We start from the raw sequence: 21602 nt of genomic DNA on the forward strand, positions 1-21602 counted from the left end.
TCTTTAGTGTCAAAACTTTTTACATCAATTCAGGTTATGAATATATTTGTGTGGTATTTTTCATATTTTATAAGGTTATTAGTCCTCTACACAACCTCAACAAACCTTTTAGTTTCTCATATTCATTTTAGGATTCTTGGGCAGCTTAGAATTGCCTTGCTTGTTTCTCACATCAATTCATTCCCTGTCATTGGGGCAGGGTTTTCCTGGCATATCATAATACATAATATTTAATATATTATGTATATTAAATGTATATAATCTTCTGCAACAGAGCTGTTTAAATTTTGAAAAGCCAAAGATAAAGATTTCATTTTGATGACTAAGTTCTGCCTTGCCCCACCCCTGGTCTTGCCAATCATCTCATGTGGAGGCAAAGGAAAGACAATTAAAAAATAAGATAAACATGCATTTGAATTGTTTTGGAAGAGACTTTTCAAAATACCACAGACTTCAAAAAGAATGAGCAAATAATTTCTAGAAGTAATACAATTAAGTAGTTCCCAGAAGCAAGGATGGTGAGAATTATTTTTTACCTTGGGCACATCATCATGCAAGTTCAAGTGAGAAAAGAGAATGTCAAGATTGGTAACATAGTGGGTATTTGAAAAATGACAGAGAGTTAGTGAGAATGGGAAGACCCTCAAGGAGGTAGACTGACATAGCATCTGCAACAATATGTTTACACATATTAATGGTCATATAAATTAAGCAAAACTCTTTGTCCTTTGATAGACAAGGTCCCCAGAGGCAGCACCATCTCCACAGCTACTAACCATAACAGCAACAAATATTTAATACACAATATTATTTCAAGTCACAATGTTGGTCGAACTGTACACTGCTACATATATCCATTTTTATATGTAGGTAATATTTTAATAACACACTTCTCCAACATTAAGAAATAAAAATTTAGGCAACTTCCTATGTTTGTAACCTGGAGGACTCAGTAATAGGATAACATGTTCTTATTGCTGAGACTGAGAATAATGAGCTAACAAGAGATTTTCTTTTCCTCTTCACGGTCTCAGGAGTACAATGACAATAGCTGAGGTAGGGAACAGAACTGCAGTTACCAAGTTCATCCTCTTGGGATTCTCCGACTTGCCAAAGCTCAGAGTCGTCCTCTTTTCAACATTCCTTGGGATCTACCTCATGACAGTATTCTGGAACATGGGTCTTATGACTCTGATCAATATGGATGTCCATCTGCACACACCCATGTACTACTTCCTCAATAAACTTGCCTTCATCGACATATGCTATGTGTCCACCACGACTCCCAAGATGCTCTCAGACTTCTTCCAGGAACAGAAATCCATCTCCGTTGTGGGGTGTGCTGTGCAGTATTTCTTCTTCTCTAGCTTTGGTCTGACTGAGAGCTGTCTTCTCGTGTCCATGGCTTATGACCGATATGCTGCCATATGTAACCCTCTACTATACACAGCCATCATGTCCCCGACCCTCTGTCTACAGCTCTTGATAGGCTCTTGTATAACTGGGACCTTGGGCTCTTTTATCCAAGTGTGTGGCTTACTTCAGCTTCAATTCTGTGGGCCCAATGTCATTAACCATTTCTTCTGTGACCTTCCCCAACTACTGGAATTATCTTGTTCTGACACATTTTTCTTACAAGTTATAACTTCTGTGCTGACAGTGATCTATGCACTGGCCTCTGTCCTGGTTATCACAATATCCTATGGTTATATCGTTGCCACCATTCTGAAGATGAGTTCGGCTGAAGGTAGGTCCAAGGTTTTCAACACCTGTGCTTCTCACCTGACATCAGTGAGTCTTTTCTATGGCTCAACCACCTTTGTGTATTTATGCCCCAATTCTGATGATTCTCTGAGCCAAGGCAAGCTAGCTTCAGTCATATACACTTTGGTGATTCCCCTGTTAAATCCATTGATCTATAGTCTGAGAAATAAGGAAATCAAAGACGCCCTCATCAGATGTAAGAAGAGAGTTTTCTCCTGACATTATTTTATTGATAAGGTTTACATATCTTGTATAGTTATTCCAAGATAAGTGATAAATATGAATATTTAATTTTAAGTATATATACTTTAGTATCCCTTACCTGAGCCTGGCTAGACTTTCATCTATTAATGACCAGTAATTATTGGTGTTTTAAAATGAGGATCTTTATTAAAAATAATTTTATTGGGGTCTCATGCAGCTTTTATCACAATCCATGCATTCTCTCTAGCTCATTTGTACATTGGTTGCCATCACCATTTTCAAAACATTTTCTTTCTACCTGAGCTCTTGGTATCAGCTCATTTTCCCCTACCCCACTCTCCCTTCTTCATGAACCCTTGGTAATTTATTTTTAAAAAAATTCATGTCTCACACCATCCGCTGTCTCCCTTCACCCTCTTTTCTGCTGTCCATTCCCCTGGGAGGAGGTCATATATTGATCACTATGATCATTTCTCCCTTTCTCCCCTCACCTTAGCCTTACCCTCTTGGTATCGCTTCTCTCCCTTTTGGTCCTGAGGGGTTTATCTGCTCTGCATTACCTGTGTTTCCAGCTCTTATCTGTTGCAGTGAACATGTTCTGGTCTCGCCAGGTTTGTAAGATAGAGTGGGGGTCATGATAGTTGGGGGAAGGAAGCATTAAAGAACTAGAGGAAATTTGCATATTTCATCGGTTCAATAATATACCCTGACTGGCTTATCTCTTCCTTGTGACCCTTCTGTAAGCAGATGTCCAATTGTCTACAGATTAGATATGCATCTCCAACCCACCCTCCCCCTCATTCACATAGATGCAATTTTTTTGTTCTGGATCTTTGATTCCTGATACGTGATCCCCTCAACACCACATGATCACACAGGCTGGTGTGCTTCTAGCTTGTGGGCTTTGTTGCTTCTCAGCTAGATGTCTGATTGTTTCTCTTCAAGCCTTTAAAACCCAGACGCCATATCTTTTGATAGCTGGGCACCATCAATCAGCTTTCTTTACCAAATTTGCTTATGCAGCCGCTTTGTCTTCAGGGATCATGTTAGGATGCTTAACATCACAGAATTTCAGGTGAAGTAGTTTATTGTGCCAACCTGACCTATGAACACATGTGGGGTTAATTGAAGGACAGAGGGATAAATGGCTCGGTGAGCCTTGCCTTTCTAGTTCTTGGGTCTCTTGCTTTCTGATGATCAGACCTGGGTGCAGCTGCCTTAGGCAATTCCCTGCTTTAGCTGGCAAGACTCACTTCCTGCAAGACATCCCTGAGGATAAGTCACATGGACCTTAACCGATGCAGCCCTGGGTGCTGGAGCAACCATGTGGAAAACCTGCCAGCACTGAGATGTTCATACATCCACTGACTCAGCTTTCCTACTGCAATTGGTGTCATTGCATCTGTTTTGTGTGATGGAGGAGGACTTTGTGGATTGGTGTCGGACATACAGGTCAATGGGTTAATGTTGGACTTGTAGGCTTGGGCAGCCCTGAGTTGGGATGTTTTCTTGATGTGCCTGTAACCTTTATATAAAACTCTCTCTTATACATTAGTTTCTGTGGATTTGTTTCTCTATAGTACCCAGACTAACACACAAGGCTATTAGGACAAAGTGTTCTTATGTTGAGGCCCTATATCCATCTGCTACTTTTATACTTAACATATGTACATATAACTATTTCTCTATAGTTATATATAAATATATTTACATATGTACATGCCAGTATTTAGACCTCTATAAATGTCCTTTGCCTCTGAATTCTTTCCTCTATTTCCTTTTCCTTTTCTCTTGTCCCACTATCATGTTTGGTCTTCATTCAGGTTTCAGTAATTCCTCTAGGCTTCATCGTCTTTGATCAAGCCTCACCAGGCAGCTTATGCCCTCCTTGCCATCCATTTTAGATCATTTGTTGTTCCCTTGTCCCTGGGTTTGCTGACACCACCCTTCCTTTCCCCTGCATCATTCGCACCCTTGTCCCCAGGTCACCGTTGGTACAGTTGTTTTCTACTCTGGATTGCTTATCCTGCCTATCTTGTCTAGGAGGACATGCAGAGACACTAATACACAAAAATAAGACATGGCAAAAGAAAACAAAAGAAATAAACCAATGACAGGAAAGAAAAAATCCTTTGAAGAGCTCCAGGTCTGTTTGTTGATTTTTGTTGTTTTGTGATTGGGTCTGATGGGGTGCCACTGCCTGCCCCGGATGTCTGTTTTTGGTATTCCCCAGGGACTTCATTGCATTTCTCCCCTTGCTGCTCTATTGCACACCCTTAGTGTTTCATCCAAGTTTGGTGGGTTAAGATTGGGCACAATTCCCACATTGTGTCACCGGTGTTATCCCCAGTAGCTCTATGGATAAGTGAGGGAAGGCATGTCGTGTGTTGGGGCAGGCCCTATGGTCCTTTCTGTGCATTGGCTACAATGAGCAGGAATATTGTCCTCAGGTCTTGGTGGTAAAATGAGGATCTTAATGCTAATTATTTCTTTTGATTTTTTAAGAAATTTCATTTTATTGCATTTTACTGTACTTGCACTTACTAAATAGTTTCTCACTGTATGCTTTCTCCACAAATTGTTCAATGACATTAGTTACCTTATTTGAAATGTATCAATATTGTCTTTACTTATATTCCTTGTCCATTTCTGTACTCTTTTTCCCCTCTCCACTTACCTTCTCTTCATTCTTTTAGTTTCCTGACACTATTGAGTATGGATACCTCTTAGGATCCTGAATACAAACCATATATTGCAGTGTGTCATACACTGGAGTAGAATCATATTTCTTCGTGTCTTTGAATTTAGACGTGGCCTTGTGAGCTTTTCTGGCAAGCAGAACACGAATGGGCAGAGTGTCTTACCCTTCCAGGCAGAAACTTGATGTATTTGTTTCTCTACCTATTCATCTCACCAGTCTCCATTAGTGGATGACTCAGGGTAAGACAGCCTAAAGTGACTCAAGACGGATGTAGAGTGTTATCAAGAAATAAACCTTTCCTTTGGATTGGTTGCAAATATAGGATAAGCTAACATAACTCATGGTAACTTTTACATGTGAATGGTTTAATATTGTAAAAAGTATAAAAATTTAAACATTTGTAAATGTCTTTAAGCTAAGCAATGGGTGTGAAAGAAACAGTGCTTAATGAAAAGAAAAAAATCCATGTTGGCTGCAATAAAGCATTTGACTCAGCTGCCCCCTGTAGTAGTTTGGGAAGAAGATTAGATAAGTAATGGCCTAGAGTAAATTTATGATTTAGATAAAAGTGGGAAACAATCCTTATAACATTTGTTGATATTGAATGAATTTAACTTATCCTTAAGAAAACAACTGGTCAGGTTGAAGGTAAGAATGAGAGAAACAACCTAAATTTCCATCAATGGACAAAAGGATTAAAAATCTCTGGTGCCAGGGAATCCAGGGTGGATGATACCTTCAGAACCAGGGGGTGAAGGGCGATACTGGGAGAGTAGAGGGTGAGTGGTTTGGAAAGGGGGAACTGATTACAAGGATCTGTATGTGACCTCCTCTCTGGGGGATGGACAATAGAGAAGATGGTGAAGGGAGTCGTCGGATAGGACAAGATATGACAAAATAATAATCTATAAATTGTCAAGGGCTCATGAGGGAGGAAGGAAGGATCGGGGAGGGGAGGAATAAAAGGAGGACCTGATGCAAAGGGCTTAAATGGAGAGCAAATGCTTTGAAAATGATTAGGGAAAAGAATGTACAGATGTACTTTATACAATTGATGCATGTATATATATGGATTGTGATAAGAGTTGCATGAGTCCCTAATAAAGTGTTTTAAAAAAAATCTCGGGTACATACATTCAATGATATACTATACATTCCTAAAAAGCAGTGATGAATGCAAGATGCACATCATCACTTGGGAAGAGTTCGATTAAATTAGGCTTAGTGAAGTAAGCCAAGCACAGCAGGACAAGCACAATATGAGTCCACTGAAGTAAGTTTAGAAAGCAGAAGACTGGACATTGGCCTCCACTCAAATACTCTCTGAATGCTAGAACACTTTGTTCTATTAAACTAACATTCCATGATGATCACCATCCTGACTCGATCACTGAAGACAATATTTTGAAGTATAGCTTTTAACTAGCTTATTTACATGCATGGCGGTATGAGTGAACCTAGTAGTTCTTTTTAATCATCTTATTTGGGGCTCATACAATTCTTATCACGATCCATACATACATCCATTATGTCAAGCACATGTGTACATGTTTTGCTATCATTATTCTCAAAACACTTGCTTTCTACTTGAGCCCTTAATATCGGCTGCTCATTTTCCCTCTCCCTCCCCACTACCCCCACCTCACGAACCCTTCATCATTCATAAATTATTATTAATTTGTCATATGTTACACTGTCCGATGTCTCCCCCCTGCCCTCTTCTCTGCTGTCCATCCCCTAGGGAGGAGGCTATACATAGATTATTGTAATCAGTTCCCCCTTTCTTCCCCACATTCTCTCCACCCTTCAGGCATCGACACTCTCACCACTGATCCTGAAGGAGTCAGCTATCCTGGATTCCTTGGGTTTCCAGTTCTCATCTGTACCAATGTACGTCCTCTGGTCTAGACAGATTTTTAAGATAGAATTGGTGTCATGATAGCTGGGGAGGGGGGTGAGGAAACATTTAAGAACTAGAAGAAATTTGTATGTTTCATTGCTACCCTGCACCCTAACTAATTTCCTCCCCACAACCCTTCCAAAGGGGGTGTCCAGTTGGCTTCTGGTGTGCTTTGAGTCTCTAGTCTGCACTCAGCCACATTTAAAATGATGTGATTTTTGTTCCTTGATGCTTGATACCTGATTCCTTCGACAGCTCCAGGTCACACAGGCTAGTGTGTTTCTTCAATGTGGGCTTTGTTGCTTTTGAATTAGATGGCCGCTTAGATATCTTCAAGCCTTTAAGACACCAGATGCTATATCTTTTGATAGCTGGACACCATCTGCTTTCTTCACCACACTTGCTTATGCACACATTTTTCTCCAGCAATTGTGTCGGGAAGGTGTGCATTCTGCTGAGTGCCCCATTTGCCAGCAGCAGAAACCAACATTAAGTCTAAGACATAGGACTATTCTTCAGGGAGATCAAACAGCAACTTGGTGACAAGTTGAGTACACAAGACCACTTGCACTATGGAGGGGACAGCGTTTTTTTCTTACTGGAATAGACACCTACTCTGGATAAGGATTTGCTTTCCCTGAACACGATGCTTCGGCCCAAACTACTATTCGTGGACTTACAGAATGCTTCATCCACTGGCATGACATCCCACTTAGTATTGTTTCAGATCAAGGAACTCACTTCACAGCAAATGCAGTGCGGCAATGGACCGATTCCCATAGATCCACTGTTCGTATCATGTTCCTCATCATCCAGAAGCTGCTTGCTAGATAGAATGATGGAATGGGCTCCTAAAGACACAATTACAGTGCCAACAAGGTGGCAAAAACTTGCATGGCTGGGGCAAAGTTCTCTAGGAAGCTGTATATGCTGTAAACCAGCAGCCAATATATGGTACTGTCTCCAACAACCAGAATTCATGGGTCCAGGAACCAAGAGGTAGAAGCTGGAGTGGCACCGCTCACTATTACTCCTAGTGATCCCCTTGATGCATTTTTGCTTCCTGTCCCAGAAACCGTGTGTTCCTCAGGCATGGAGGTCCTGGTCCCGAAGGAAGGAACTCTCCCACCTGTAAACCCAGCAAAGATTCCACTGAACTGCAGCTGAGAATGCCCCCTGGCCACTTTGGACTTCTCGTGCCTTTGGATCTACAGGTCAGGAAGGGTGTCACTGTACTAAGTGGTGCGGTTGATCCTGATTACCAAGGAGAAATTGGTCTAGTGTTACATAATGGAGGTAAAGAAAATATGTCTGGAATACAGGAGATCCCATAGGCCGACTCTTAGTGCTCCCATATTCTGTGATCAAAGTAAATGGTAAATTACAGCAGCCCAATCCTGACAGGACTTATAATGATCCAGACCCCTCAGGAATGCATTCTGGGTCACGCCACCAGGCAAAAACCACAGCCAGCTGAGGTGCTTGCTGAGGGCAAAGGTAATAAATACAGTAATAGAAGGTAATTCTATCTATCAATTACGACCACGTGATCAATTCTAAAAGCTAGGTTTGTCACTGTCGATGTATTTACTTTTCATGTGCTTATTGCATATTTTTCCTTTGTTCAGGTGTCATACATCAGATACAATTGGACTCAGTGTGTTTTCATTTATATGTATGATAGATGATTGATGATAAGTATAAGTGTGATTTTCTCAATGTCCGGAAATTATATAAGTATATGTGGCTAAAGAATTGTGTACAGGGGCCAGGTTGACAAGGGGTGGATTGAGATGTTTTATTGTGCCAGCCTGGACAATAAACACAAGTGGGTTTAATTGAAGGGCAGAGATAAGTGTCTCGATGAGCCTAGCCTTTCTTGTCTTTCGCTCTTTACTCATCAGACCAGAGTGCATCTAGCTTGCTTGTTCTGTGCCTCAATTTAAAGGGCACATTAACTGTGGGACGCATAGCTTGGAGACTGCGTCGCTGTGCACAAATGAAATTTACATCTCCGTAGCTGAGTACTGACATTTGGTGACGTGGGTGAAGGTTGGTGACCTGCCTTGCTGTTTGCTGCCTGTGATGGGATAGCCTAGCTCTCTCTCTCTCCCACAGAGGGCTACCTGACAGCCCTCAAGACTTGAAGGGCTGCTAGTGTCTCACAACTCTCTCACGAAAGTGAGTCACACTGAGCCATTTGTACTGCTTTATAATTTAACTGTCCATTTCTTGCGTTATATACTTATTTTTATTTAAAATATATATACAATTATCAGCAATCTGGTTTTAGCTCTCTAGAGAACCCTGAACCCTGTCTAACACACCATCCCCCAGGGAGGAGGTCACATGCAGATCCTTGTAATCGGTTCCCCCTTTCAAGCCTACCGTCCCTCTACACTCCCAGTATCACCAGTAACAACTCTGATCTTGAAGGGGTCATTAGTCCTGGATTCCCTGTGTTTCCAGTTCCTATCTGTACCAGTGTACATCATCTGGTATAGGCAAATTTTCAAGGTAGAATTGGGATCATGATAGAGAGGAGGAAGCAATTAGGAACTAGAGGAAAGTCGTATTTTTCATCGCTGCTACATCGCACCTTGACTGGCTCGTGTCCTACCAGAGACCCTTCAGTAAGGAATATCCAGTGGCTTACAAATGGCCTTTTGGTCTCCACTCGGCATTACCCCCTCATTCACTATGGTAAGATTTTTTTTGTTCTGATGATACCTTATAGCTGATCCCTTCAACACCTCATTTTCACACAGGCTGTTGTGATTCTTCTATTTGGGTTGTATTGCTTCTGAGCTAGATGCCCACTTGTTTACCTTCAAGCCTTTAAGACCCCAGACGCTATATCTTTTGATAGCCTGGCACCATCAGGTTTCTTTGCCACATTTGCTTATGCACTCATTTGTCTTCAGTAATCATATCATAGAGGTGAGCACACAATGATATGTTTTTTTGTTCTTTGATGCCTGATACCTGATCTCTTCGGCACCTCGTGATGGCAGAGGCTGAGGTGCTTCTTCCATGTAGACTTTGTTGCTTCTGTGTTAGGTGGCCTTTTGTTTACCTTCAAGAATTTAAGACCCAAGACGCTATATCATTTGATAACTGGACACCATCAGCTTTCTTCACCACATTTGCTTATTGACCCACTTTGTCTTCAGTGATTGTTTCTGGAAGGTGAGCATCATAGAATGTCAATTTAATAGAACAAAGTATTCTTGCATTGAGGGAGTACTTAGGTAGAGGCCCAATGTCCTTCTGCTACCGTAATATTAAACCTATAAATATATGCACATAGATTAATTTCCCCATCCTCATATATAAATATATTGGCATCTGTACATGTCTTCATCTAGACCTCTATAAATGCCCTTTGCCTCCCAGCTACTTCCTCTATTTTCTTTGACTTTCCTCCTGTCCCACTATCATGCTCAGTCCCCAGCAGGGTTTCAGCAATTCCTCTTGGTTATATTACCCTTCATCATGCCCTACCAGGCCTCCTACATCCTCCTCACCAGCAATATCGATCACTTGTTGTTCCCTTGTCCCTGGGTTTGTTAACCCCACAACCTTCCCCAACACCTCCCATTCTTTCATGCTCCCCCTCCCCAGAATTGCCCGTCCTGTTGTTTTCTCCTCCAGATTGTTCCTCCAGCCTATCTTATTTATACAGACCTGCAGAGATAGTGACATGTTGAAAAAGAAGACGGAGCAAAATGAAGCAACAAGATACAATAAAACAACAACAAACCATTGACCGAAAAAAGCACAACAAGAAAGAAAAGCATGTAATTACTTCAAGGATCGTTTGTTGGCCCTTAGGAGTGTTTTCATTCCAGTCTGTTGGACACCACACCCTGGCACCAAAGTCCACCTTCAGCGTTCCCTGGGCACCATACCGCTCCATTCCCTTGCTGTTCTGCTGTACCCCCTTAGTGTTTTGCCTCAGTGTGGCAGGATCCGATCGGGTGTAATTCCCACTCTGTTTTTCTGGTATTGTCCCTGTAGGGCTATGGGTCAGTGAAGGGCATCATGTCTCATAGTGTGTCTGGCCATGTGGTCCTCTTTGTGGACTGGCTGTTCTAATTGGGAATATCTTCCTCACTGCTTGGTGAGTCAGGATGGGCTCTACTCTCTCCTGCTCCCAATTCATCTACTCCTGTGTGCTCCAATCAGATATGTCCCTCACCTGGAGCTGCAGATTCAATGCCGTCCTTTGAAATAAATTCTTCTGGATGTGGGGGTAACAGTTGTCGAATTAGTAGTTGGGTTTGGGTCTGGCCCCCCAGACCTCTCAACTGGTTCCTTACTCCATGCTGGCATGTTACATTCACATCTTGGAGCACTGGGTTGAAGTCTGGTTTCTCTTTCCCTGTGGAGATGTAAACAATACCATCACCTTGGGTGGGTCAGTTCCCTGTGCCCCAGCTACACATTTCTTTTTATTTTTATTATTTTTCCTTTCCACACCTCATTTTTAGTTGTCTCTTATGTGTATTCCTTTATTTGGTCTGTCCCTGCCATATTACCTGGTCCTTACCCCAGGAATGTTTGTATACAGTAACGTTTTCCCTATGCCCCTCATGCAGTTTTTTTTTAAAAAGCTTACCTCAGCAGACTCATGCAGTACTTGTCCTTCTGTGCTTGCGTTACTTCGCTTAGCATGAGTTCCTCCAGTTCTTGCCATGCATCGATGTGCTTCATAATTCACCATTGCTTTTCAGCGATGCGTAGTACTCCATTTTATGTGTATACCACCGCTTTTTGATCCAAATGTCTGTTGATGGAAATTTGGGCTGTTTCAAACTCCTTGCAATTTTGAACTGTGCCGCAAAGAACATCGGAGTACACATATCTGGCCTTGGTTTGTTTCTTGCCACTTCTAGGTATATGCCCAGTTGGGGAATTGTTGGGTCGTTTGGTCACTCGAGGTCGATCTGTTTTAGATATTTCCAGATCGATTTCCATAGTGGCTGTATGCACATACAGGTCCATCAGCAGTGGATGAGTGTTCCTGTCGCCCGACAGCTACAACAATACATGTTGCTTTCTGATTATTTGAATAGGGCTACCTTTGAGGGTATTAAGTGGTATCTCATCATTTTAATTTGTATTTCTCTTATAGCTAAAGATTGGGAACATTTTCTCATATGTTTGTTGGCCATTTGAATTTCTGCCCCAGTAAAACTTTTGTTCAGTCCCCTTGTCCACCTCCTCATTGGGCAATTAGGTTTTTTTCTTTTTGGAAGCTAGCAGAATATTGTAGGTTTCAGTAATCAGGTCTTTGTCTGATGTGTCATTGCTAAAGATGTTTTCCCAGTCGTGGACTCTCTTATTACTCTCTTGGTGAATACTTTTGATGTACACAGGTGTTTTAACTTCAGTATATCCCATTTGTCAATTTGTGCCTCCTCTGTGTGTGTGTCCCTCCCTGTTTCTGAAAGCTTAAGGTCCCTACATTAGAAGAGCACACAAACCTGAATTGCGGGGCAGGGTCTAAACACCTCTGCTCCCACATTCAGGCGTCAGGGACCAGCTGTCTCATTAGTCTTTATTTCCTCTTTCTGTCTCTCCTTCCCCTTATCATCACAGACAATCTTAGTGAGCACAGTTTTTATTCCCCTTATTCCCTTTGTTCTCTTTTTCTTTCTTGCCACGTTCTGCCTTTGTTCTGTTTGCTTCTCTCTCTGCTTGTACGATTCTCTCTTCACCCTCTCATTCCTTGCACATGCCACTGCTGCTTCCCAGACCCCGACACTCTGCCTAGGAAACCCTGTTCTCCCAGTGGGCAGCCTGGCCATGCTGCACACGGCATGAGTAAGTACTACAAGCAGCACAGCACAGGGTCGGCTATTTCTTTATCTATTTTTAATATTCTCTCTCCTTCTCCTTCCTTTTCTCTTCTTGTACTTTCTTTGTGTTCTCATTTCACATTTTCTTCTTTTCTTCTAGGTCTTCTCTATTTCCCACCACAGCCTCAGCAGATTCAGCTCTCCCTTTTTGTTGTTTTCTTTTCTTTTCTTTCTTTCTTTCTTTTTTTTTTTTATTTTACTGTTTTCACCTTTGTTTACTCTGTGCATATTAGTTGTGTGTGAGAGTGGGTGTCAGTTTTCTTGGCATTGGTGCTCAAGTCTGTGTCTTCCTCTTTCACTCTTTTTCCTCTCCTTTCATTGTCTTTCCAGTTAGAAGCCACTAGCGGCCTCCAGGCCTCTCCCCTCTGCCTAGGGTAACTGAAAGCCCAACTGGCGGAGCTCCCACACGCATTTATTGGCTTGGCAAGCAGCTGGGGAATACCCACCAGTCCTCTTCCACAGCCCAGCAGCAGGGGGTTCTCCCAAGCATCAATTGGTGGAATCCTCAGCCTAAATACTGAGGTCCTACAAGCTATTGGTGAAAAGCCTGACCAGCACTGGTGGGGCTCCATGTTACTGCGGAAACATCCACCCAACCTCCTGGTTGATCACTCAGTCTATGGTAATCCCCGTGCCAGCCTCAGAGCTCTGCACCACAGAGGCTATACCCACAGGCCCTCCTCAGAACTGGAGTTGCAGAGGAAAACACCACAGGCCAGCTGAGGTGTTCCAAGCCCCTGGAGCCTTCTTAGAGTTCCTCCAGAGAAGCGATGTATTCGTGGGCCCACAACAACCCAACCAGTATCACATGAGAGGAATATCCAACACACATTCCAAGTAACAGATTACTGGACGGCTAGGTTAAGAGTGAAACCACAGGAAGATATCACGATAGCCTGACTCCTCAGTAAGGGATTACCAACAATAAATCCCCTGTGCCAGATGGCTTCACAGGAGAATTCAAACAGGCATTCAGGGAAGAACTGACACCAATCCTATACAAAATCTTCCAGAATGTAGGAAAAGGTGGAAAACTACAAAACTCTTTCTATGAAGTAGTATAACTTTGATACCTAAAGTGGGCAAAAATGCCACAAGAATCGAGAACTATATAATAATATCCCTAGTGGACATTGATATAAAAATCCTTAACAAAGCATTGGCCAATAGGATACCAAAGCATATTGAAAAAAATAATTCACCATGACGAAGTGGGATTCATACCATGGATGCCAGGTTGGTTTATCATATGAAAGAACATCAGGTTTTTCCTTCATATTGGCAGAAAAAATGATAAGAACCACATGAAAATACCGATAGATGCAGAAAAAGCTTTCGACAATATCCAACATGTATTCCTCTTTAAGACACTCAAGAATATCAGAATACAAGGAAAATACTTCAATATTATACAAACCATATAAGAAAAACCGACACTTAATGTGTTAGTTAATGGAGAAAAGATGAAAGCAATTCCACTGAAAAAGGGGACCAGACAAGGATGCCCCTTGTCCTCAATCTTATTTAACATCGTGCTGGAGGTCCTAGTTAACAACACAAGACAAATGAAAGATATTAAATGTAATCAGCTGGGAAAGAAAGGATAAATTATCATTATTTGTAGATGATATTATTATATATATCCAAGATCCCTTAAACTCCACGTTAAGTGAAGTAAACCAAGCACAAAAGGACAAGTAGAGCATAAGTCGACTGAGGCAAATATATATATATATATAACAGTATATATATATATAACAGTATATATATATAGAACAGTATATATATATAGAACAGTATATATAAATATAGAACAGTATATATACAGAACAGTATGTTGTGTGTGTATAAAACAGAAAGGTAAATGCAAAAGGGGAACAGGAAAAAAGGTACTGTATACAAACCCTCCAGGGTTGAGAACCAGGTAGTACGGCAGGGGCCAGACCAAATCCAGGGGTACATATGGTAACCAACTAACACAGGGGTGGAGGGATGAGAGGGGAAAGAGCAAAAAAGATGTGTGATGGGGGAATAGCGCAACGACCCACCCAAGGGGAGGGCATTTTTTGTGTCTCCACAGGGAAAGAGGGACCAGATATAAAGCCAGTGCCAGATGACTGCAGTGTGCCGGGAAGGCGTGGGGTGCCAGTTGAGGGGTCTAAATGCTTGATCCCCATCCCAGCTATGTGGTATGAAGTATTTACTTGAGAGACGCCACTGAAGCGGTAACTAGGGGACGGGGGCATGTCTGACAAGAGTAAATGGGAGCAAGCAAAGGGGGAGGATATTCTATCTCAGCAGGGCTAAAGGGTGATATCCCCGTTCTGAACAGCTAATAGAGAGAGTGGACAATATGGCTGATCACACTATGAGACACGCCGTCCCTTGATAATCCAGGACCCTAAGGAGGACAACACTGGAGATTCAGTGTCAGGACTGGCCCAGACTGACCCTGTGACACTGAGGCACACAACTGAAAGCATGAGGCAGAGCAACCGTGGGAGCACAACAGGGAACCCCCGAGGGAGTACAAAAGATAGACTCTGGGGCCAGAGCATGGTACCCCATTGGACCTGACTGAAGGACACGCCTAGAGATTAAAAATCACACTTTGATCTACTTACAGGTTTGTCTTTCTTTGAATTTTTTCCTTTTAATTAATTTATTTTTCTATGGGTAATTTGTTTGCTTTTTTTGTTGTCATCGCTGTGTTCTCACTCATCACCGATCAAGCTGTGGCTTGATTTTTGATGCATATTATTATTATTTTTATGCATGTCTACAGCTCTATCTACATAAGGTAGATTGGATGAATAGTCCACATTTGCTTATTCACCTGCTTGGGCTTTAGCGGTTGTGTCTGGAAGGTGAGCGTCATAGAATGCCAATTTAATAGAAGAAAGTATTCATGCATTCAGGGAGTGCTTGAGTAGAGGCCCAAAGTCCTTCTGCCACCTTACTACTAAATATAGGTTTAATATTAAGGCAGCAAATGGACATTGGGCCTCCACTCAAGTACTTACTCAATGCAAGAACACATTGTTCTATTAAATTGGAATTCCAGGATGCACACCTTTCAGACACAATTGCTGAAGAGAAATGTGTGCATAAGATATGTGGTGAAGAAAACTGACAGTGCCTAGCTATCAAAAGATATAACATCTGGGGTCTTACAGGCTTGAAGATAGACTAGCGGCCAACTATATGAGAGGCATCAAAGCCCACATGGAAGAAGCACACCAGGCTGTCTGACCACGAAGTATAGATGGGACAAGTTATCAGACATCAAAGAACTAAAAAGCATATCAGTGGGTGGCCAACTTCCTGATACCATCAATGAAGACAAACGTTCGTGCGCATCAACAAATGTGGTAAAGAAAGCTAATGGTGCCCGGCTATCAAAAGATATAGTGTCTGGGATCTTAATGGCTTGAAAATAAACAAGTGGCCATCTTGTTCAGAGGCAACAAAGACATGTAAGAAACACACATGTGCTGTTGAGCGGATCAGGTACCAAGCATCAAGGAACAAAAAAATCATATCATTGTAAATGTGGGTGAGTACAGAGTGGAGACGCAAAGCCCATCAGTAGGATACCGGGCACCACCTTGCTGAAGGATTTGTGGGAGGAGATGAGCCAGTCAGGCTTCAGGGTAGCAATGATTAACTTTCGTCTAGTTCATAAATGCTTCCCGCCACCCCACTCTCCGCCCACCAGTATCATGATCCCATTTCTACCTTACAAATCTGGCTAGACCAGAGGATGTACATTGGTACAGATAGCAACTGGAAACACAAGGAATCAAGGACAGATGACTCCTTCAAGACCAGTGGTGAGAGTGGCAATGCCTGGAGGGTGGAGGGAATGGGGGTAGAGAGGGGAAACTTACTACAAAAATCTATGTATAGCCTCTCCTTGGTGACTGGACAGTAGAGAGGATGGCAGGGGGAGACGTCAGACAGTGTAACATATGACAAAATAATAATAATTTATAAATTATGAAGGGGTCATGAGGTTGGGGAGGAGGGGAGAAAAGAACAGCTGATGTTAAGGGCTCAAGTAGAAGGCAAATATTTTGAGAATGATGATGGCAACAAATGTACATATGTGCTTAACACAATGGATGTATGTATGGAATGTGATGAGATTCTTATGAGCACCCAATAAAATTACTTAAAACACAAAAACATATACATGTATCAATAAATATGAAATAGTTTTAACCACGAAAAAATAAAATAAAAACAATCCAACAGAATACAGAAATGATACAATAATATTAATACCAAATACAAATAAAAGTTAGCTGGAGTTAAAAATATTTGCAACACTATACTGATAGGAATCTTGGAGATATTCATGCCAGATTGAGAAGGAACATTGAATCTATAGTTTTGTCTATATCAAATGGATCTTGGCTGGAAGTAGAAAGAAAAGAAATGTTTATTTTTCTTTCATCGACTATGCAAAGGTACTTGACAGTGTGGATCATAGCAAACTATGGATAATGTTTCAAAGAATGGAATTTCATAACACTAAATTGTATTAATTTGAAACTTGTGTTGTTAGGTGCCAGCGAGTCAGCTCTGACCCATAGGGACCCTGACCCATAGCAACCCTATGAACAACCGAACGAAGCATTGCATAGTCCTACACCATCCTCACAATTGGTCCTCTGCTTGAGCCCATTGATGGAGCCATTGTGTCATTCTATTGTGTGAAGGGCTTTCATCTTTTTCACTCACCCTCCAATTACCAAGCACAGTGTCCTTCTCCAGGGACTGTCCTCTCCTGACAATATGTACAAAGTATGTAAGTCTTTTTATATGCATAAATTCTTCAAAGAAGAGCTGATGCCTTTGAATTATCGTGCTGGTCAAGAATCGTGAATATGCCGTGGACTGCCTATGAATAAAGACATCTACATTGGGGATTTCACTCAGAACACTCCTTAGAAGTGAGGATGGCAAGACCTTGCCTCACGTGCTGTGGACTAGTTATCAGGAGGGACTAGTCCTTAACCAACAACATCATGCTCGGTAGAGTGTCAATGAAACAGCAAAAGAGAATCAACAGTAGGAGCCCACAGTGGTTGCAACACTGGGCTCAATCATAACAACTGTGAGGATAACTCAGGAAAAGGCAGTGTTGCATTAAGTTGCTCATAGGGTCATTATAAGTCTGAAGTAAGTTGTAGGCACCTGACAATTGCCAAAGCAACAGTGTGCCATTCGTTTTATTTACCTTGTACTTTGTGGCTATGCACTCAAAATTGACCATGAAAGTGAAATTGAAGATGCTGCTTCTGGATGCACAGAAAGATCCCTTCTTGCTCTAAAAATTGAAAAGCTTAGAATTTGAAACAGCTAAGTCTGACAGTCAGGAACTTACACCACAGCCAGACTCGATAGCCTCAGAGACTGAGTGTGAATTTGGCCCTGTCACTGATTAGTGGGGGCCTAGCACAAGGCACTTAACCTTTCTTGGTCTCAGCTTTCACGTCTGTCAAATGAGCCCAGGCTATTGCAAGATGGAATTAATAAGTGTGGAGGTCTCACAACAGTGTCTGATATAACAAGTGTCATAAAAATTATACCACCACTAGTCTGTCCGTCTGTCTTAACAAGGTGGATTGCATTTTGCTGATGACAGGAAGCTAGTTCACCAGTTCACCAATTGCCAACAGGGTTAGCGAACATTATTGGGGCTCAGCAGAGCTACCAGACACAGACTAGACTATGAAGAAGGAATAAACTTCCAATTCTTAGCAACCCACCACTCAAAACCTTATAAATAGCTTCAGAACATTGTTAGGTATAGCTAAACCTTTAGAAACAAGAGCTGAACATTGTCAGATAGAGTGCTGGAAGGTGAGTCTCACAGGTTAGAAGACACTCAAAATGACAAAGTAGTTTGAACCATTGTAATATGGATTGATAAAGGCTGCATAAGAGAATTCTGGATGTAGGTATGGATTGTGGTAAGAGTTGGATAAGCCCCCAATAAAATTATTTTTAAAGGAAGAAAATAAATAAACAGAGGAAAGATTGGAAAAAGAGAGAGAGAATTTTACAAGGTCAAAAATGTTTCACTACGAATACTTTTTTCAGCAGCATAAATGGGGGCTGTATAGGAGGATTTCACCAGATGTAATACACAGGAATCAAACTGACTATGATTCAACATCTACTCAACTGCAGGGGGTGAGTGGGAAGACTAGAGAGAAAAGTTCAATATCAGCACCCAAAAGGAGGCCAAGAGCTGGCCGTGGAATGTGTCCTCCAATGCTCACAGGTACGTTCACGTTGACATTGAAGAAAATTAAAACAAACCCACAAGAGCCAAAATATAACTTGGAGTGTATCCCACCTGAATTCTGAGAGCATCGAAAAATACATTTGACTCATTAAGCACAGTAGTAGAAGACCTAATGACCCGTTGTGTGACATCAAGAACATCATGCCTGAAGAAACAAATGGCCATTAGAAAGACAGGATAGAAGAAAGATCAAAGTGGACAATGAAAGATACCCTGAAGCCTGCTCTGATCTTACAATTGCTAAAGGAAATAGAAGAAATGAAGTAAAATTTATGAGCAGAAAATTCCAAAGGTCAGTTTGAAAAGACAGAGTAAAGTATTATAAGGAAATGTGCCAAGATCTGAAAGCAGAAAGCACCTCTCCCCCCAAAAGAGCGTGCTGAGCAGATCTTAATGTGAAAGAACTGAAGGAAAACTTTAAGCCTTGAGTGTCAATGTGAAAAGATTCTATGGCCTAAATGGTAAATGATGCAGGGAACATCAAAAGAACATGGAAGGAATACAAAGAGTCACTGTACTAAAAAGAAGTCGTCAACATCAGCCATTTTGAGAGGACCATATGATCAAGAACCAATGGTATTGAAGGAAGAATTCCAAAGCCGCACTGAAGGCATTAGTGAGGAACAAGTCTCCAGGAAAAGACAGAATACCAACTGAAATGTTCCAACAAGCTGACGAAGCACTGGGAACACTCACCACTCTACACTGAGAAATTTAATAAACAGCTCCCTGACCAATGAACTGGAAGAAATCCACATCCATACTTATGCCAAAGAAAGGCAACACAACCACGGGCAGAAATTATCAAAAAACATGAAATATATCACATGCAACCACAATCTTGCTGAAGATCATTCAACAAAGTTGTCAGCAGTACATCATGCAAGAGCTGACAGATATTTAATCCAAATTCAGAAGAGGGTGTGACAGGAGAGATGGCATTGCTGATGTCAGATTGAATATGGCTTTCGACAGTGAATGAGTTTATTTGTGTGTTTTAGCTATGCAAAGATATCTGACTGTATGAATAACATTGAGTAGAATTAGAATTCTTCATTATGCTCATGAGAAACCTGCATTCAGACTAAGAGGCAGTTGGTCAACAGAGAAAGGAATGCGTGTGCCAACGTTCAAGTCTTCCAGCATAATTATTCTGTATGATGACTAATAATCTAAGAACTGGGCTATATGAAGAATAATTTGGCATTTGGGTTGGAGGAAGGCTTCTTAGACTCTTTGCATGTGACATACCATTGCTTTCTGAAATAGAGAATTTGAAGCACTTGTTGAAAAAGACCAAGGATTAAGATTAAGATCAAGATTAAGGACTGTAACCTTCAGTATGGATTGCAATTTAATGAAAAGAAAACGAAAATCCTTATACCTAGACATAATACCCAACGTGATGAAAAAGGAAGACAGATTGAAGTTGTCAAGAAATTCATCTAGTGTGGACCCACAATCAATACTCACGGAAGCAGTAGTTCAGAGATGAGCTGATGCATTGTATTGGCTAAACCTGCTGCATACGACCACTTTAAAGTCTTTGAAAGGAAGGACATTACATTGAGGACAAAGCTACATGTGCCTCACCATGGTATCTTCAACTGGTTCACATTACGGGTGAAAGTTGAGCATTGAATTAGGAAGGCGGAAGAAGTGATGTATATGAATGTTGGTGCTGGTGAAGATTATTCAAAGTTACCGTGCACTTTTAGAAAAATAGACAACCTTCTGTTTTAGAAGAAGTGCAGTCAGAATAGGTTTTAGGAGCAAGGATGATGAGACTCCATCTCACAGACTAGGGATCAGTCCTGGGTCCAGAATACTTGATCAAGTAGCAGGACATCAAGAGAGAGGAAGACCCTTGACTAGAAGAACTGACTCAGTGGCTGCAACAATGGGCTCACATACAGCAATAATCGCGAGGATCCTGCATACCAGGGCTGTGTTTTGTACTGTGACACATAGCGTCACTGTGAGTTGAAATGAACTTGATGGCTCCTACCAACATAAAAATGCAATAAAATTTCTTGATAGGATGAAGTAATGGAATAATGGAATTACCTAAGAAAAGTTACCACTAGTTTCTTTTCTCCAACCCCTAGAGAACAATTAATGGAAAGCATTGTTTTCCGTTAATTGTCTCCTCTCCTCATTATTAGACCCTCAGGAAACCTTTAGGAGAACCTCTTCTGAAAAAAATCTATGGGGTCTCCTGAGAACTCAGGGGGAAGCTGGGAGAGAGGGCCAAAAGAAGGCAGCAGATCGATGGCCATGCCAGGCTTACCCAGGTACAGAATTAGCAGTCCATCAGAGTAAGTAATACTGGCAGGAATACCCTAAAACCAACTATCTCCAGTGACTCCAACCCTTCAGCAGCACCTCCCTATCCTAAGGAGCTTGCGATCGCATACTACCCAGCAGTGCTGCCGAAGAGAGGTTAACAATCTGCTACCTGACTATGACAGCCAATAAAACCCTATAGAACAATTCTACTCGATAGCACATGGGTTACCACGAGTTGGAATTCACTTGATGGCAACAAGTCGGTTTGCTTATTTTCCTCTTTTTTTTCACAGTGTCTCCCTCTCTTTACTAAATCCCATTATCTACCCTCCCCCCTTTCAAAATACCAATTTTTAGTTTCTCATATTACACCACGCAAAAATGACTTGTATTTTAAGAGAAACTAAAGCCTTGTTAGCTAAACACGAATCTTCCTGTCTAGAATGCTCAACATTAGTCATTTTGTAGAATGGGGATGGAGAGTTGGAGATGTTTGGAGTTCGTGCCTTATGGGGTTATTGATGTCAGTTATTAAATAATCATCCTTTTTGCTTCTGCTAA

The 21602-nt window shown here is 41.5% G+C and overlaps 1 protein-coding gene across 1 annotated transcript; it reads left to right on the plus strand.

The window, feature by feature from the left end:
- Positions 1–1041: 1041 nt before the first annotated feature.
- Positions 1042–1983, plus strand: LOC142446304 (olfactory receptor 5AN6-like). The gene has a single exon (XM_075548070.1). The coding sequence runs from the start codon at positions 1042–1044 to the stop codon at positions 1981–1983; it is 942 nt and encodes a 313-aa protein (XP_075404185.1).
- Positions 1984–21602: the final 19619 nt, after the last annotated feature.

This window comes from Tenrec ecaudatus, chromosome 4 (assembly GCF_050624435.1).
Source record: "Tenrec ecaudatus isolate mTenEca1 chromosome 4, mTenEca1.hap1, whole genome shotgun sequence".
NCBI classification, from domain to species: Eukaryota; Metazoa; Chordata; class Mammalia; order Afrosoricida; family Tenrecidae; genus Tenrec; species Tenrec ecaudatus.

Bases quoted from the DNA above. Each gene is read 5' to 3' on its own strand.
- LOC142446304 (XM_075548070.1), top strand. From the start codon at position 1,042: ATGACAATAGCTGAGGTAGGGAACAGAACTGCAGTTACCAAGTTCATC.